Consider the following 19,754-nt stretch of genomic DNA (forward strand, 5'->3'; position numbering starts at 1 on the left):
AAAGCAGCAGTGAAATATGAAGCCATGGACCTGCAGCGATCAGAGAGATTTATGGCTCTTTTTCATCACATCAGGGGAGAGTAAAATTATTATTGCACCCTGAGATAGAAGGGCCTGAAACCAGGGACTCTCCTCAAAGCTGTTCATTCGCTCGGTAATTACTTTCACAATTAAGTGGAACACATATCACAATGACAAATCGAAATAGTTTATATATTAATTATCCATGGTAAATGTGTTCATTATAAAAAGCCAATTTAACTGGACCTCCACTGTCTCTTTTATTGCAATAAATATTTTCGATTATAATGGCACAGTGTGTTGAAACGTAGCCTAAATAGCACTGCTTTTAAACACATTTAGGACTCATAATCTTTTTATCAATTTAATTTGTAGAGAACGGTTACTTACATCGAATGGTCCTAGACTCCTAGCATCAAAAATCATTAAAGGAAATCCGATTTCAGGGCTTAATAGCCTAGATGCATGATTTTTTTTTTCCCAAGGACTGAACATGAGGATAATTCATTTTAAACTGCACACCAAATCCTTCTTGGCTATCGAAATAAGCGTTTTTCATCAGTTTGCTTTGATAAGCCTGAATAGCCTATATCTTAAGTGATTCACTGGACCAAACAAACCAGTGAACAAGCCCGAAAGCCAGGTGTCACTTAACCGAGCATACTGGTAGACTACACTAATGTGATGAATACACACAATTCAGTCAGTGGTGTAATTTAAAATGTGCTTTAAACGAGATGACCCACGAGTCCCCTCTCTCCGTGACACGAGCCCGTGATTGACGATGTCACCAGATGTCAGGCTAATTCAAATGAATTCATTTTGTACTTGTCATAAGCAAAGCAAAGACCTCGCTGTTTATTAAAACGAGTGCCCCACGAAAGACAAGCTGAGAACCTAGTAAATATTTTAAAAGCAATGTCTCTTTTCTAACTAATGTCGCTAATGTGGGCTATTAATTAAATCAATAACAATGCTTTAATATTTAGGTGACAAGAGGTGAGGTAACAGTTTTGTAAAAAACAAAAACAATGGCTATTTAAAGACATGCACCTCAACACAAACATGTTGCAAAGTAAAACTGTATTATGCTTTGAATCTGCACATTTAGGCTAACATGATTTAAAAACAATAGGCCTAATAATAAAAGTTACTGTTGCCTTAGATAGAGTTACAAAATAGCTACTTATATCTTCTAAACCTGACTTCAGCTGAACTCAGCTGCACCCCTTATTATTTTTTTTTATGGTAAATGTGACACAGTGATGGCTGTATGCTGTATTTCAGAAAAGCACATTAGGCCACCTCAAATAAATTGGAGGTGTCAATTTTCCTTATTTCCTCTCTTTTTCATTATTTTTAAGAAAAAAGGGGGAGTGAGGTGCATTTAGCCCTAGAATGTTTCAATTTATCAACCAACATCGTAAGAGCTAAACAGCTTTTAGTCAATGAAAACAGTTGCTTCTTAATGTTTCTCAAGCTTAGCTTTTACATTTTACTCACTGACTGATGAATGATCATAGATCAAAGAGTCGTTTTTGTTAGAGGAGTTTTATAATTTAAACAATGACTGTAACCTGACTTCAAATAAAAAGCACAGCTCAGGACCTACCTACAGATTTAATGATTAAGTAAAAGTATGAATTTTGAATTGTTTTGTAAAATTTGACAAGTGTACTTTAGAGCAAGATATAAAATTTGCTCTGTGAACATGCAGCGTTTGTATAACTGAATTATTGCTAACCCACATTTGTTTTTAATTCTTTTTTTAAGTGCCTGTTCTTGGTTTAAAAGTAGAATCTTGTACATGTAACTTGAACTAAGCATAATCACATTATATATATATATTTAAGACAAATGTATAAAGGCTGCATGATTCTCTATTCATTATATAATGAATTGTTAAATATTCAACAATTGTTGAATATTTAAAAATGCAGGCTATGCGATAAACTCTTAAAAATAAAGGCGCTTTATTGGCATCTTTGGTTCCATGAAGAACCTTTAACATCCACGGGACCTTTTCATTGTTCAGAAAAAAAGTAGAAAAAAGTTATTTTGACTAATTAAACTGTTCTTTACACTAAAGAATATATATATATATATATATATATATATATATATATATATATATATATATATATATATATATATATATATATATATGAATACAAGTCCTGAGAGGACTCTTGAACAATTTAGCAATTAACCAGCCTCAACAAAGAGTTATGGAGACATATAACTCATGGAGTTGACATAAATGTGTGACCCTTTTTGACATCTTTCAAAATTAGAGACCTTTTGAGATGATGAGACCCCCATTTTGTATTCTGAAGCAGCTCCAGAAGACTTGCTGTAGTGGCTCGTTATATCCTTTTCAGGTCTAAAAGGCAGGATATGATCAATCAATAACTCATAAATCCCTCTATAACATATATGAGAAACTGAGTGGTTTCTGTCTACTGCTGTCCAACAAGAATCAGATGCCAAGCAATGAGTGTGTGAGACCTATTCTACAATATTTAGGAAGATGTGTCTGAAGTGCTGATAAGTTATTGTTTGAAAAGTAAGTTGGTTTCAAAGTTAAAGGGATGGTTCTCCCCAAAATAAAAATTTTGTCTTCATTTACTCAGACTCATTTCAAATCTGTATGACTTTCCTTTTTTTCTGTGGAACATAAAATATATTTTGAAGAATGTTGGAAAAAAAAACTTTGTTTCTTAAAACATCTTCTCTGTTCCGCAGATTGAAAATGAAAATCATACAGGTTTGGAACGACTGATGAGTAAATAATGACATAATTATCAAGTTTGTGTGAACTAGGCTTTTAATGCTTCAAAACTTTATGTAGGTTGCTTTTTGTTTTGCTATGTGTTTGCCAATTCATTATTTACATCACTTACAAACAAACTAATAAAGAAAGGTATTTTATAAAAGCCTATCTAAAGATGAAGATGATCCAGTTCAACGTCCCGGAGATTGGATCCCTTTCACCGCCCGCAACTGGTTTCCTTTCATTGCTGGGATTCATCCAGGAAGTGATTGTGACATTTTTCACGTTATTGACCTCGTTTTTAACCAATCGTTTGGTAGCAAGTGTTGTGTTGTCCAATCACATTTCACCGTGTTACTGAGAGGGCGGGCTGTTCTCTGTGTTGTGTTTGTTTAGTAGAGCAAGAGCAACGATTTCGGTTTTGTTTTCTTTGATTTCCAGTCGCTGAACTGTAAGGTTCGGCTGATCATTCAGTAAAACCAGGTAAACAATTCGCATTTCATCTATTAATACGACTCATATGTAGAAAAAGCTGTATAACCTCACTGAAATCACTAGATGACTCTAGAAGCGAGAGCGACATATGACTGAAGTTTATGTCAAGCTGAACTAACATGTCAGAGCAGAGCACAGCATTCATGTTTCCAAATTACTGTCTTAATTCTCGTTGAGTGGTGACATACCCCAAATAACATACAGTTATACGTGTAAATTACTTGGAAATTGGGAATTGTCGAAGTGAAAGACAATTGACCTGCTGCTGAGTCATTAGCTAGCTAGTCAAAGAACCTTTAGCCAAGAGGCTAACAGAGAAGTTCAGTGGATCTCACTGAAGAAAATACCAGAACTCTGTGTCTTTCACGGCGCAAATGGCCATTTATACTTAGACCTTAAAAGAACTGGTTCGTAAAATGATGATGAACTTCAGGTTTAGTGATTCTTTACTGGTTCTGTATGTTAGCAAGCTAACTAGCCTGGCTTGAGTCATAACAAATGTATTTGTCTCCTTATGAAACAGCCCTTTTCTAGAACATGTTTCGCTCAGACGAGGGTGCATGGCAGGGCAGTTGTTGTAACACAGATATTTGTATGAATTAAACCTATATTTCCTGACTCGTTAATGTATATATAAAGTTGAAATAATTTGACATTTCTTGTTGGAGATACACTCGTGTTATACAGTCTATTTAGTATCACCTGCTGAAGTGCCAGATTAGCTGCTGCTAGAATGACATTTTCCATTCACACCCACTGTAACCTTCTGCACTTCTTCAGTTATCTATCACAAGGATAAAGTTGCTTTAAATATCTTCTTCATAACAGCCTGCTTTATTTCACAGTAGTATATATTTAAGCAGCTTCTTTACCAGTGTTTATTGTTACAAGTAAACATAAATTCTGTTATGAGAGAGTGTTTCCATTATGATTAGTTCATTGACTTGACTCCAGTCTCATCATCCTTTCTTATTTTCGCCACAGACAGCACTTTGTTGCATTGCACACAAAATACTTGTATTGATTGCTGCTCGATGGGAAAAGTGTAACCATGTTCAGTTTTGAGGGAGATTTCAGGAGAACACCCAAGGTGTCCCTTGGGGGTGCTAGCAGAAAAGTAAGTTTTCCATTTGATATGCATGATATGCATGATATGCATATCATGATATGCATTACTTGGAAACTGACCAAATTGTATATTTGTTTGCTAATTCTAGACTAGTGCAAATGATTTCCACATATGGTCAACATGAATCTGGTAATTGTTGTACCATGTTGATATTGGATCTGTTTTGTTATGTCTAACACATTTTTTGTTCAGGAGGAAAAAGCATCCCTTCTTCATCGAACACAAGAAGAAAGAAGGAAAAGAGAGGTGAGCATCAGCCATTAGGGTATTTTACAGATGTTTATAGTGTTTTATTGTGAAAAAGGACCAAAAAGTTATGTTAATTCTGAGAAAAACTTGGTTTGACTTTTGTTATCTAGTGAAATGACATTCATGCATTTTCATGTGTGTCTTAAGTGTCCAAATACGTTTTTTGTGAATGACATAATTTCCATGATGTGTATCTGAATAGTTGTATCTATTTCAGATTAGAGTCAGATGTAAGAATGTGAATCTTGCAGTTATGAACAAATAGAAGATTATGGTTTTACACATCTTTTTATTTCCCACAGGATGAGAGGAAAAGACTAAAAAATGCAATCATCATTCAGTCTTACATAAGGGGCTACCAAGACCGGAAACAGCAAGTATGTGGAATTGCTTTAAACTCTACAAGTGTGAAAGGGTTTCTTTAACCCTTTTTTGTATTTTATAGACAGATTGTTAAATTCCTGAATTTTCTCTCTTTTTCATATAGTATGCCATCCAAAGGGGCTACTTTGACCACTGTGTGTGTCAGTGCCAGTCAGGCTCTGGCCCTCAACTTACAGACAGTGCCATACTCGGCCAACTTGTTCGCCAGCTTCTCTTTTTTTACAGACAAAGTGAAGACAGACACAGAATGGTAAGAACCACAGATATGACCTGCGTTGCCTGTTTTAAAAGCTTTTATTGTCATATAAGGGGCAATGACTTTTTGATTTTGTTAATTGCCTTTTTAATGTGAATTGATGAAAATTTAAAAAGAAGTTGGACAGCTTTGTACTATGGTGCCATTGTCTTTATGAATCTAAGAATGTCCATTGGATTTATGTTAGGGCTGTCGACGTTAACACGTAAACGTATGCATGTATTTCAAAATCTTAACGCATTAAAATAAGTTAATGCAAATAAATGACTGAAGTATGTGAAATTGCGTCATTAACATAACGTCAACACAGTTAGATGATCTTGGGTATCGGGAGTTTATCACACTGAGCATCTATAATGGCGCAACCACCTGTAACCCTTGTAGGTGAAATTTCTGTTTTAACCAATTAACCCGATTTCGCTTCTGTGTTTACGATAAGATCATTTTTAGCTGCTAAACTTCGGGAAACATTTTCAGTCCAATCATCAAGTAAGTGAATTCATTCAAACAATCAGTCCAAGACAGCGCTAATGTAAAGTGAGAGAGTGCAGGGAGAATGGACATTGCATTTTCAATGAATTATTTGTTCCAGTGTGGGTTTTGCTTTAAAACACGAGCTCTGACTTATTCTGTGATTGTTTCTGAAGAGTGTGAGGCCTCACACATTGCACTGTGTGAAATGCAGACCTGAACTGAACGTCAAAACATCCCACCGCTGTATAGCCAGATGATACGCAAACTACATTTCTCTGCTTGCTAAAGCAAACCAGTGTCTCGCTAGTAAAGTTTTGATGAATGAGTAGACTTAGAGTAATCATACAGTAAGTATACGTGAGTCTGTTATATTGATGGACAAACAAACCACGTATGCGCTCTCGACGCACTAATTCTACATTGTATTTATGCACACATTTCACTACATTCACGTTGTTTCCACACATGTTCAGAATAATGTTTGATTTGTCCTGTGTATGTTGCTGTGTTTAGTAATTCTGAATGGATCCATGTACTATAGCAGGCATATGGAGTCAGGTCAAGGCAGTTGCAAGCTCTTTGCTGTTGCACTGTACACATATTAATACATATTAGTACATATATTAAGTTTTTTTCTGCATTTTTTTTTATAGTGGGCGATTTGATGTGTATAAATTTATTAAATATATAGACTCCTTATATCAATTGGTAATTTTCTGTTCTTTTGGAGTCTCCAAGTGTACTATTTTGGAAAGAAAAAGCTTGCAGAAAATATCGTTTTGTGAGAATCACCCTTCAGTCTCATGTTTTTTTTTTTATCTATTGACAGCCCTAATTATTGTGCATTTAAGGATGTTAATGTCTTAACTGTTGTAGATCTGGATGTGTCAGAGTTTGGTAAAGCATCATACTCAGTTTGTCAAGCTGCTGACGGGGCCAGAAAGACAGAGCTGCCTGTTTCAGATCAAGAGGATACTGGGACACTGTTGCAGGTACAAAATTATATGTTCCCCAGATATTGTTTTCATCCCTAAAATCAATATGTCTGTCATAGTAACATGTAAGTCTTTAGGTCTGCTTGCTGCTGCTTGCTAAGCATTTTCTCTGTCTGTTTAAGGTTATTGCAAGCATTTGAAGATAACAGTCTGAATGTGACCGTTCCGATGCGAATGCTGGAGGTGTTTTCATCTGAAAGAACCTACTTGCCCTTTCTTCAGGATGAAAACTATGTCACTGCACTTATTGAGCAAATTTTGCACTATATGGTACAGAAAGGTACAGAGTTTTGCCCTATGTTTGATTTGTCTTCATCATACTTTGAGGCAATAGATGAGTTTTAGTTATAAAATGTTTTTTTCTTCTTCTTCATTTCTTTCTGTCTTTTAGGATACTACAGATCTCTGTATGTTTTAGTGAATCACAAGTTGCCATCGAGTCTAGAGTACAGTGACGCCCCTTCCATTCCGCTGGCACAAACGCTGCTGGAACACACACTCAAGCCTCTGCACTTTACATACAGTTCCTGCCCCCCAGATACCAGGTACACACTCACATAGGTTCATACTGGAAAGAAATCGAACCACTTCAAATTATTCACAGCGTTTTACACTGTATATGCTCTGGAGAGCGTTCGATGTAAGCTGTTAGAGGAATGTCTTTGTGTTGGTGTTTGTGTGGTGCACAGGTCCCACCCAGTAGAAGGGTGCCCACTGACCCCTTATTGCAGACCGTTAGCTTTATCCTTCCAGAGGACCAATGAACAGTAATTCCCTCACTGCTGTGTTTACAGAGAGTAGTAAAATCCAGACAGACTCATTGACTCAACATGTAATGTTTACACAACATTTACCCTCCATTCTAACACTCTGAGTGACGAACAGCAGTTTTCTTTTCTTTTCTATCTGAAGAACGACAAGAGCGCGAGAGTATAAGCTTGTGCATACAGTCCTGTGTTTGTCCTCTCTCTCTCTCTCTCTCTCTCTCTCTCTCTCTCTCTCTCTCTCTCTCTCTCTCTCTCTCTCTCTCTCTCACACACACACACACCTTTTACATTCTTTAGGGTAATAATGTTCACTACCATTCAAAATTATGGGGTCAATAAGTTCTTTTGAACTTTCTATTTATCAACAACAATAAGAAATGTTTTTGAGTGCCAAATCAGCATATTAGAATGATTTCTGAAGGATCATGTGGCACTGAAGACTGGAGTAATGATGCTGAAAATTCACAGGAATAAATCACATTTTAAAATATATGAAAAAAAAGTTATAACAAATTATTTTATAATTACTGTTTTTACCATATTTTTGATCATATAAATGCATCCTTGGTTAGTATAAGAGATTTCTTTCAAAAACATTAAAAAAATCTTAATGACCCTAAACCTCTGAACAGTAGTGTACATTGTCACCTTATATTTCATTCCAGTTTGGGTAGAATAATTGTGGAGGTGCCACTTCTACTTTAACAACTTTGTGTCTGTAGAGCAAAGGCAAAATACATTCTTTAGAATTGCTTAATTACTATACTGTTAATTTGAAAAAAATATGTATTATATGTAAATATGGCAACAAACAAAGTTCTGCTAGTAAAAGGTCTCCTGTTGACAGAGGATTGAGGGTTTTGTTGTCTCGTAGATACACAAATGGCCAAAAGTGTGTGTGTGTGTAAATGTATAATAGTATTGAAGTGCATCTATATTGTGATATTTAGAAAAAAATAAATATGAAAGTTAAATTACTTACTGCAGGCTAAAACTTTTTATAAAACTGTACTACAGTTACACTTCATGTTAGTCAATAGAGTATTAAATTCACAAGCTTTTCTCTCTTCTCATTCACAGGCAGTTTGTTTTTTCAGCCTTCACTGAGGAGTTCATCTCAGCGCCTTTTACTAAACAAATCTATCATTTCTTCGTGCCAGCTTTGGCAGACCCAAAACTAGCTTTCCCATTTCAGAACTTCCTTTGGTCACTCCAGGCCACTGTAGCCTCCTCTGCCCAGGCCAGAGCTCAGGCTCCTTGGCTCTTTTACTTTGTGCTATCAGTTGGAGAATCAGGACTGGGTAAGTAGTGTGTGTAAGAAAGATAAAACTGCACTGTATGACTAGTATAACCTGCTTACAGGGTGACCCTTTTAGAAATAAATTTGCAATTCTTTTTTAGATATTTTTGAGAGTATATTTAGGGAATCAGATTTGAGTATTTTGTCTGTTTTATTTGTATAGGTTCACTGTCAGAGGAAGGGTTGCTGTTGTACTTAAATGCTCTACAGACTCTGTTGCCATTGTTGCCAGTGACAGAGTGCAACAGGAGAGCTGACATCAACAGTGATTCAGAAGATGAGGAAGAAATGACCGTACAGCATCCTGCTGCGCAGGTACACACATTATCTCTTATCCATATCTTTGCACAAAAGAATATATTCAAAGAGCAGCATACAATTTTGAGCTAAACCGGGTGGATCTAATCCTGTTTTTTTACTGAAGGATGGCAGTTGGATTTCTGTGCATTACATAACAGAGGAATGTGTACAGAAGTTGGACACCAAGCAGCAGACTAATGCTCTGCTAACATTAGTGTGGAGAGACTCGGCAAGTGAAGACATCTTCACCATGATGGCCTCTATCTGTCACACGTTGATGGTGCAACACCGTATGATGGTGCCCAGAGTCAGGTCAGATCACACACACACACACACACGCAAACAAACCATCCAGAAAATGGATCACTTAGCATTTTATGCAACACAACATAAAGGGTAACTAATATAACCAGATTTACTGCACAGTGTACACTTGTGCTGTCACTCACTCATTGCAAGATAATTTAATCATGCTGTACTGCTCTAATTAATAAAAAGCGATACAGTTAAGAAAGTGCTATAGATCGCAATCAGTTGGGATTGGGATGCACTTTTATAGGAGTATAAAAAAGATTCCCAAACATCAAACTGGCCTCAAGTCTGTGAGTGTTGTTTTTCTTTTTTATCTTTGCTTATTTGTTTTTCTGCTTGTTTTTAAAAGCAGAAAGCAGTAAAATTTCTAATGAAGTGTTACGACCCGGCTCAAAGTCACAACACAAAGAGGACACTTGACAAAATAAGTTTCAATAAAGAAAATATAAATTTATTTCAGGTTAATCAAATAATGTCTAGAGTCAAAAGGTTAAAGAGTAATAAAAGAAACAACAAAACTGTTGGAAATGGGGTTTGTGGAATTGTGGAAACAAATGGGAACACCAAAATATCATCCCACTCTTCAAACAAAAACAAAAATGAGAGAGAGTGAGCTCAAATCCATGAGCCTCTTAAATAGGAGTGCCACAGGTGCAGCCCATGATCAGCACTGGAGTCCCGCCCATCAAGGAGGAGCCTCTGTCCCTGCAATCTCACAACAAAAAATTAAAGGAAAAAGGGGCAGGCCTGTAACATGAAGCAGTCAAATGGTCAAGTTTTATCTTGCTGTGTTTTTTCAATTACCAGGGCAGTTTTAGTTCTTGTCACTCCCCAATTAGTGTAATGAGCTCTCCTCTCAATTACCTTTGCTTTATCTTCTTCTGGTTGTGCTATGTTGACAAAATGAGAACAGGATTTCAGCAGAAGGCACTTGAGAAAGAAAGAAAGTGATGGAGAGAGGTTGTATAAAAGACAGGGAAGAGAAGAACGTCTGGTTTAATGATGGAGAGGGACATATCTGATTGATTAAGTCAGTGTCAATCAACTAATCGGAACTTCCACACATGGTGTGTGTTTAATCTTGCTAAATCAGTTTTCAGTTAAGAATATTGTATAATGTATTAATATCTTGTCAGAAAACATTTTTCACAATTTTGAGGCAGCAGCGTTCACAAACCTTTCAAATCTTAGAAAAAATGTAAATACATTTTGCATATGCTGAAAAAACACATTTTAATTTTTTACTTTTTTTTTTTTTGTTAATGTTTGCAATGTTTAAATTAACCAATTATTTTAACTTCTGGTTAAATAGTAAATAGATTATTTCATGTTAGGCTGTTTAATGCACATTTTGCACATTATTGTCTAAATAAAATGGTGTTTTCATATGCTAAAATTATATGCCATTTTGGTAAAAGTAAAATGAAATTCTATTTAATGTTATTAATTGTTCTATGGAGATATAGAGTAATCTGAAATATATGAAAAAAAAATCTAAATCTAAATGCATCCTACAAAGCACTCGTTTGACGCGACACTCAACAAGTTTCTGTATGACACTTTAGACTTCCTCTATAATCTTGCTTCTCTGATGACTTTTACATGTTTTGCCTGTTCTGATTTCTTTCATACATGACATGAACTGCTTATTTCCATTAGGTTTTCTTTCATATCCTTTACTCATCCCTTTTTTCCCCCTCAATATTCTTATTTGGTGGTATTTTTGTATTTTACAGCTCAGTCCAGAAGAGAAGGCTTTTATCGTAAATCCTGCCTTCACTACTTTATCATTATTGGATATCTGTACAAAATAATTAGCTGGCCTAGGAAGATTAATTCCTGCAGGAGTGGATGGGATAGTTTTACAAGAGGTATAACAGCTGGCCCTGATTTACAACCTTTAAGGAAGCGGCCAGTGAGCGTGCAAACTTGGTTGCCTTTTTAACATTATCATATTTTAAAGAGAAGAGTATGGCTGTATTTTACACTAAACAAGGTCATTATAGAATCAAAACTGTGTTAGTCTAAATAGCGCGCTTGGTTCCTGTTCATGGAAAGGTATCATTAGTGTTAAGCCTGCAGTATTTGTTTTGACTATTTAAAGACACTATGAAGATGATTTAAAATTATGATTGTACACAAAGTACAGAAAGATGAAATAAAGAAAATAAAGCAATCACATTACTCATGTTAATAATAGATACAAGATTTCCAAGTGCAACTTCATTATCCTTGCATATCTTATTTATAAAAAAAAATAGTACCTGGTGGTTTTTAAACACCCTAAAGTCAGTGAAATTGACTTTAGGGTGATTTTTTTGTGATGTCCAGAAAGGCCCGTTGAGGTTCATGTGCTCGTTGTCTCCCAATTAGGACTCGAAAAAGATAAATATCAAATTTGCTCTTTAAAACAAAGAAAAGAAGCAATTTAGGACAATATTATGTGCAAACAACAGGAACCTATGTATATTTATGCAGTGTGTGCATGTCAAAAATCAAAAAGCGTATAACACCCATTTAGCATATAAATACATTCATGTAAACACTACGTTCAGATTTATCAACTGGAATGAATTAAAACAAAAGTTGTCCATGTAAACAGTTAGTTTTCATCGCAAGTGGCTTTTCCACAAGCTGAGCTAAATACTAATATATAGAAGCTGCACCTAGTCATGCTCACAACCACAAAACACCATCATGATAACACACAACAATGAAATATGCAATGAACATTTAGTAAACAACATAAGATGTAACATAAAACCCTGATGTAACTGATGAGAAAAAATGTAAAGTGTCACAGAATTCTGGGAATGTTAGTTTACAGATTTTCGCTGTAAATTATAAGATGATTTGTTCTTTTTACTTCTAAAAAAATTGTACATTTAACAGCATTTTAATGTAAAATTACACAAAATGTAAGGTTAGATCTATTGCAGCTTTTCCCCATATATATAGTACAGGAACTTACTGTTAACCTAACAAGTTAAACTAACAGGTCCTTACAGTCTTTTACAGTTAAAATTAGTCATTTTCTTTTTACAGTGCATGCTCTCTGAAACCTGTAAGCACTAAACTTTTCTAAACATTTAATTTATTGTCCCCACCTAATTTCCCTAGAACCTGTGATGCTGAGATAACTGCATAATCTGTAAACTCACTTTTTACTGTATTTGGTTTGTTTCTTAGTTGGATTTCTTTTTTTTTTTTTTTTTTAAAGGCCGGATAGCATTTTTCTGTCGGTTTAACTTGTATATAATATAATATATAATATAATGTGATATATACAGTATATATATAGTATGTGTATATATATATATATATATATATATATATAGATAGATAGATAGATAGATAGATAGATAGATAGATAGATAGATACACACACACACACACTACCGTTCAAAAGTTTGGGGTCAGTAAGATTTTTTAATGTTTTTTAAATAATCATAAATGTTTCTAGAGCATCAAATCATCATATTAGATTGATTTCTGAAGGATCATGTGACACTGAAGACTGGAGTAATGATAATGAAAATTCAGCTTTGATCACAGGAATAAAATATATATATATATATATATAGATAGATAGATAGATAGATAGATAGATACACACACACACTACCGTTCAAAAGTTTGGGGTCAGTAAGATTTTTTAATGTTTTTTAAATAATCATAAATGTTTCTAGAGCATCAAATCATCATATTAGATTGATTTCTGAAGGATCATGTGACACTGAAGACTGGAGTAATGATAATGAAAATTCAGCTTTGATCACAGGAATAATATATATATATATATATATATATATATATATATATATATATATATATATATATATATATATATATATATATATATATATATATATATATATAATATTATTTGAGCTACATATATTTCCCAGTATTGATGGACTTTAATTTCATTTTTTGACCATTTACTCTCAGTCACAAGGCTGTCAGCTTGTCTAAATCCATTTCTCAGTTAGACAATTGTTTTATTTTATTGTAAAAGTGGCAACTGACATAAATCATACTGGTGACTAGTGCTTTGTGTGTGTTAGAAAGGTGGATGTACACATTCTTACCTAACCTTGCCACAACTTTAATCTTATTTTGTCCCTTAATTACTTCCAATTATGCTTTATTTATTCTTTCGCCCCTTGACACAAAACAAGCATGCAGTAACCACCAGAGCGATTTCTCACACCCTGGTGTGACGGCTGTTAGGTTTAATGATTTGGGTGGCCTGAACACAGTATCTAATTTGTGATGGCAGCACTGTTTCTATGGTCAGGCAATTGTGGCCATGCTACATTGTCTCTCTGGCCATCATTAACTTAAATGGAGCCCCCACAGGAACCACTGGTCTGTTTACGACCCTGAAGCAGACTGCTAGTTTACTAATGGAAGGTGCCTCACCTAAATAAAGCTTAATGGCTCATTTAATCTTTCCTGTGGTCACATACAAAGACTAGAAATTCCAGCTCACTGGGTTGTTTATATTTTTTCTTCTTTATGAGTCCTGCTGGAAATTTGGGAAGTTCAGGTTTTATGGGCAGGAGATGTGGTTATTTGAACATTTAGAGATGAGTATAGTTTCTGTAGCACCTTTGACTAAAAAGTGTCGGTGAATTGTTTAGTAATGGTATTGTGTGTATATTGTGTGTGTGTATATAGTCTGTGTTTAGTGGTTTTTTAGCTGTTGTACATTGACTAAAAATCTTTATTCTGTCTTTTTTTTTTTTTTTAGGCTTTTGTACAGTTTAGCCTTCAATGCTCGCTTTCTTAGACACCTCTGGTATTTAATCACATCTATGAAGACTAAAATGATTACAGGGTGAGTTTTCCACATTGTTCTTTTCTAATGTATCTTTCTTGAATATAATATTAACAAATCCATTTTCTTTTCTCTTTATTCTGTCTCTCTTGTGTAGCTCTATGGTTCCCTTGTTGCAGGTGATGTCCCGTGGTTCTCCAATGTCTCCGGAGGACTCCAACAGGATCATCCCTCTCTTCTATCTCTTCAGTTCACTCTTCAGTCATTCACTCATCTCTGTGCATGACAGCGAGTTTTTTGGCAGCTCAGCAGATGGTATTACTATTCTGCAGAAATGTACTAATAACTGTATAGAAATATATTGAAGTATTTAATAAAACACATTTAAATGCATCAGGTCATATAGTTGTTTCTGCCTTCTTTTATTGTGGCACTCCTAAAATTTTAGTCTCTCATTGTTATCCTTCTTTTTTTTTTTTTTTTTTAAATTGAATGTTACAAAATAAATGCTTTTCATTGCTCGGGCAGGTCAGAGCCAGTCGTCGATGATGCCCTTCTCTCTGGCAGAGTTGGTGACATTGTCTCGGTGCTTGCGGGACGCATGTCTGGGAATCATTAAGCTGGCCTATCCTGAGACTAAGACGGAGCACAAAGAGGAGTATGTAGCGGCGTTCCGTAGTGTCGGGGTGAAAACCAACAGCCAAGTACAGCAGCGCATTCAAGCTCAGCAGAAACGATGGGTCCAGCTCTTTAAGGTGATTTCCTCTATATTTTCCTCTATATCCTCTATATATACTTTCCTCTATAACTCTTTTATTTCCTATTTGATATTTCCACTTCCATAAGGTGTTGTAGTTAAAAGGAATTAAACTTAACCAGTACTGAGAAGATTCTCACTAGTACTTATTCCACATTCATTAGCACTGATAATATCTCCACTGGATGATGGCTGTTACTTTTAACCGGGTACTGTATTAGCAGTCCTAACAACGTCTTTGATGACCTAATTAGATGAGTTGACAATTAATGAGGCGAATAGTCTCAGCATCTGTTATGGCCATCAGTGCTGATCAGCCAGGCAGGAAGACCACTCACTCGGGAAATTAATAGGTTGTTTGCCAAGACTAAGTGAGCTGAATAACGGCATTAGGATATTAGTCAGCTGTCTTCACTCTCTGTCTTCATCCATCGTCCTCTTCCTCATCTTCCTCCATCATGTTCTTACTTTCATCCCCATGTCAAGTTTCAGCTTTTTCTTCATTATTTATGTTTGTGGTTTAACCAGATCTCTTGCTTGCTGTTGACAGCTCATTGACCTACTAAACGACTTTTCAATAGATTTGTAGAGCTTTTCAACACTGACATTTAAAAATTAAAGGCCAAATGTATGTCTTAGTGATGGCCACATTATAAAATTAACGTGAAGCAATTTATATGATTATACAGTTCATCTCAGTCATATGTTTCTCCAGGAACTTGCTGTTAATGTTTAAATTTTAAAAAGATGTTCACCTTGACTGAATGACATCATTATGATTTTTTTCTTCTTCTGATATTTCACTCTTCTCCAAACTGTGATTATTGCTCTCTAATACAGTTCACACAACTGTCAGTAAAGACTCTTTATTTAGCAAATCAGTTCAAAACAACATCTAGAATAATAGATTTGTCCACTATTGATTACATCATATATTCAGCTATATAAGCACACAAGTATACAGACTAAGCAATACATTTTTAAAAATTTGCTCAGATTCAGTAGGCTCATAATTGTTGAGATCATTGATCTTAATTTGGAGAAAAGTTTAAAATAAACAGAGATAAAAAAAAAAAAAGTTGCCATTGCTCATAGCCTTAAATCTACTTTTAAAACCTTCGAAATTCAGTTTTCACTTAAGGCGTTTTCACACTTGGCTCATTTGAGCATTTGTTTCAAAACCTGGGGCCAGTTGCAAAAACATGACCATTATGTTAAGACTGTGTCTTAAGAACTAGTAGAAACAACTATAAGTTAGTTAGTGGTAATCAGTCTTACTTTTCGGTATCAAATTAGACCAATCTACATTTTTATGTAACTAACTTAAAGGTGCCCTAGATTATGTTTTTAAAAGATGTAATATAAGTCTAAGGTGTCCCCTGAATGTGTCTGTGAAGGTTCAGCTCAGAATACCCCATAGATTTTTTTTAATTAATTTTTTTAACTGCTTATTTTGGGCATCATTATAAACGCGCCGATTTTATGCTGCGGCCCCTTTAAATCCCGTGCTCTCTGCCCACAGAGCTCACGCTTGCCTTAAACAGTGCCTTAACAAAGTTTACACAGCTAATATAACCCTCAAAATGGATCTTTACAAAGTGTTCGTCATGCATGCGGCATGCATGCGTCGGATTATGTGAGTATTGTATACTGTTATATTGTTTACTTCTGATTTTAAATGAGTTTGATAGTGCTCCGTAGCTAACGGGTAATGCTACACTGTTGGAGAGATTTATAAAGAATGAAGTTGTGTTTATGCATTATACAGACTGCAAGTGTTTAAAAATGAAAATAGCAACGGCTCTCTTGTCTCCGTAAATACTGTAATAACCGATGGTAACTTTAACCACATTTAACTGTACATTAGCAACATGCTAATGAAACATTTAGAAAGACAGTTTACAAATATCACTAAAAATATCATGTTATCATGGATCATGTCAGTTATTATTGCTCCATCTGCCATTTTTCGCTATTGTTCTTGCTTGCTTACCTAGTCTGATGATTTGGTTGTGCACATCCAGACGTTAATACTGGCTGCCCTTGTGTAATGCCTTTTATAATGTTGGAAACGTGGGCTGGCATATGCAAATATTGGGGTCATACATATTAATGATCCCGACTGTTACGTAACAGTCGGTGTTATGTTGAGATTCGCCTGTTCTTCGGAGGTCTTTTAAACAAATGAGATTTATATAAGAAGGAGGAAACAATGGAGTTTGAGACTCACTGTATGTCATTTCCATTTACTGAACTCTTGTTATTTAACTATGCCAAGATAAATTCAATTTTTCATTCGAGGGCACCTTTAAAAGAAAGTTATGTGTAGTCTTAAAGAAAAAAATTGGATGACTAACTTGTAAGACTAGTCTTAGCAGTTTATGCAACCGGCCTCTGGTGTATTTTCTCCCTCAGTTCGATTTTCTTTGACATAAATGAACAGAGTAATAACACTCAGATCTGCACTAAAACAGTCATTCTGAGAACGCCGGAACGAGGGGGTCTTGGCCAAATTGAAAACAAATTCTGGAGCAGTTTGTGTATGGTGAGAAAGCAATCTGAACTAGTGGACCAATGAACAAATGCTTTATAAAAAAATGCTTTATAAAAAAAGCAGCAGTGTCAAATTCTGTGGGTGGACACATTACTTATCGCAGTTGAAAACCAGCGCAGTTGTAGATAAATTATATGTAATTTATCATTTGGAGCAGCAATCTAGACTAATATACATTTATATGTATGTATAACAGAAGCTAGTCTGTGGAGCCTTATTGTCAATCCATCTTGACAGATGACCATTATGAGCAAAATCCCAGAACACAAACAGGTGCGCTCTGACCAATGAAATTAAAAAATGTTGCCTTGTGTAAATAAACTGAACCAAGGAGAAAACACAATTGTAAAAAGCCCCTGTTTCGGAACGATGATCCGCAGGTCTTCAATGACTTTACAGAGAAAAGTGGCAAATAGCATTTCACTTGTGTAATATTTCTGTATTTATTTAGTTTGTACTATTCCAGCAAGCCTCTTGTTCTGAGAAAAGCACTTTAAGAGACAGCTTATTGTTTGGGTTCCACTGGTCGAGTCAGTACAGCACACAAAAGGCTCTGAAATATTTCAACAAAAGATGGCGGAAAACGCCTCCTGTCAGCTAAAACGACCCATTAAAGAAGTACAAGCAGGAGAAACGCATTTCCCAAATTGAATGTGCAATTTACAGTCAGCTCTAACGCTGTTGACCCCTCACACACTAATGTTTGCCTCCAGCCATGGGCCTTCCCTCCGGATGTTTTATCACTCCTATTGTCGAGCTATCTATTTAATTGAAAGAAGTTAATTGAATGAAAATGATCAACTAAGCTTGTATTAATATTGCTAATGGAACTTTCTTCTTGGCCCTGTTTGGAGAGAGATGTCACCGCAGGAGTTTTGGAGAGACCCATTAAGGCCTGCACTTAACCCGATGGGCTAATTAACCAATGCTTATTCATTCCACTTAGACAGGAAGAGCCTTCGGACCCCCTGCCCCACAAGCCCACCAGCAACAGAGTTTTGCACTTGCCGTTATTACAGACTCTCTGGCGTTAACATTGCTTGGTCAGTGATTGATAGGGATTCTCTAGAAATGGCCTGCCAGATGTTTGTTTGACACTGTAATTGGAGAAAATGAGTATTAAACAGAAGTGTAGATAAGTGAATTCAGATGAAGTCATTGCCCAGTGTTTAAAGAGAATGAAGACTTAGAAAAGACATATTTGGTGAATTATAGTGTGTGTGTGTTTTTTGCTGTTGTTTTGCTTTTCCCTGTGAGTATGTGTTTGTGTCCTGATGTCAACAAAATACATACTGATTAGTTGTGCCTCCTGCTCCACTTTTGGTTGCACTATTACATAAGCTATGTTATACTAATTATACTTAATAGGACAACACATGGGGCAGGTCGTGTTTTTTTTTTTTTTTTTTTTTTTTTTTTTTCTGGTTGCTGAACTGTTAATGACTAAATCGTATTGTTTTTGATGATGTTTTTAGAAGCTTAATATTTTAAATTGCTTTCAGAATTTAAATTTGTTTATTTGTATGTTTTTCATATATCAGCCATTTTTTGATACATTTTTTTTTTAAAACTTCCACTGTTCTGATTGAGAATGAACATTGTGCTGAACATTATTTTTGTAAATTGTTAGGTGATTACAAACCTTGTGAAAATGCTGAAAGCCAGAGATATCCGAAGACCATTCTGTCCATCGGGTCATTGGCTGTCTGATGAGGTCAACATCAGGGCAGACAAGGTAAAATTCATTTAAGAAATTTAATCATATGATTAAAACCTAATAAGCAATTACTAGTTTTGATGTCTGATAAATTTTGTTCATGAATGGCAAGCATTTGCATTTTAAAGAATACATACAATTTGTTTATTTGTACCTGTAGCAATGGCAAAATTATTTGTATCTGTATTTGGATAAAGCCAAATGTGGCTGGGACATAAACCGTGGGTTTATTTAAACTATACTATAAAGCCTGTTTTAATGTAACTTTTTTCCCTTCATCATTTGCATGCCTTGTGTAATTCATAAAATAGTTTTTTTATTTTTTTTATTTTTTTTATTTTTTACAAAATTTCAAAATCTTTTAATAATTAAATACAACAATAATAAAATGATCTTTTAATAAATAAAACAATAATACTAAATGTTAATTAAAAGGTAAAAGTTCTTTAGTACAGTGTTTGTCTGTTTACTAGAGGAACTGTGGATTG

General features: G+C 35.1%; 1 protein-coding gene across 1 annotated transcript in view; it reads left to right on the forward strand.

The window, feature by feature from the left end:
- Positions 1-3,119: 3,119 nt before the first annotated feature.
- ube3c (ubiquitin protein ligase E3C) overlaps positions 3,120-19,754 on the forward strand; it is a 34,040-nt gene continuing 17,405 nt past the window's right edge. The window contains exons 1-15 of the mRNA XM_048184789.1: positions 3,120-3,277; positions 4,274-4,406; positions 4,611-4,664; positions 4,970-5,044; positions 5,155-5,301; positions 6,658-6,773; positions 6,899-7,056; positions 7,168-7,321; positions 8,624-8,844; positions 9,007-9,158; positions 9,268-9,455; positions 14,212-14,298; positions 14,396-14,553; positions 14,767-14,993; positions 19,180-19,284. Coding sequence (XP_048040746.1) covers positions 4,341-4,406; positions 4,611-4,664; positions 4,970-5,044; positions 5,155-5,301; positions 6,658-6,773; positions 6,899-7,056; positions 7,168-7,321; positions 8,624-8,844; positions 9,007-9,158; positions 9,268-9,455; positions 14,212-14,298; positions 14,396-14,553; positions 14,767-14,993; positions 19,180-19,284 — 1,908 coding nt within the window. The 5' untranslated portion in view covers positions 3,120-3,277; positions 4,274-4,340. The remainder of the gene's footprint in view (positions 3,278-4,273; positions 4,407-4,610; positions 4,665-4,969; positions 5,045-5,154; positions 5,302-6,657; positions 6,774-6,898; positions 7,057-7,167; positions 7,322-8,623; positions 8,845-9,006; positions 9,159-9,267; positions 9,456-14,211; positions 14,299-14,395; positions 14,554-14,766; positions 14,994-19,179; positions 19,285-19,754) is intronic.

Source organism: Megalobrama amblycephala, linkage group LG3 (genome assembly GCF_018812025.1).
Source record: "Megalobrama amblycephala isolate DHTTF-2021 linkage group LG3, ASM1881202v1, whole genome shotgun sequence".
NCBI lineage: Eukaryota > Metazoa > Chordata > Actinopteri > Cypriniformes > Xenocyprididae > Megalobrama > Megalobrama amblycephala.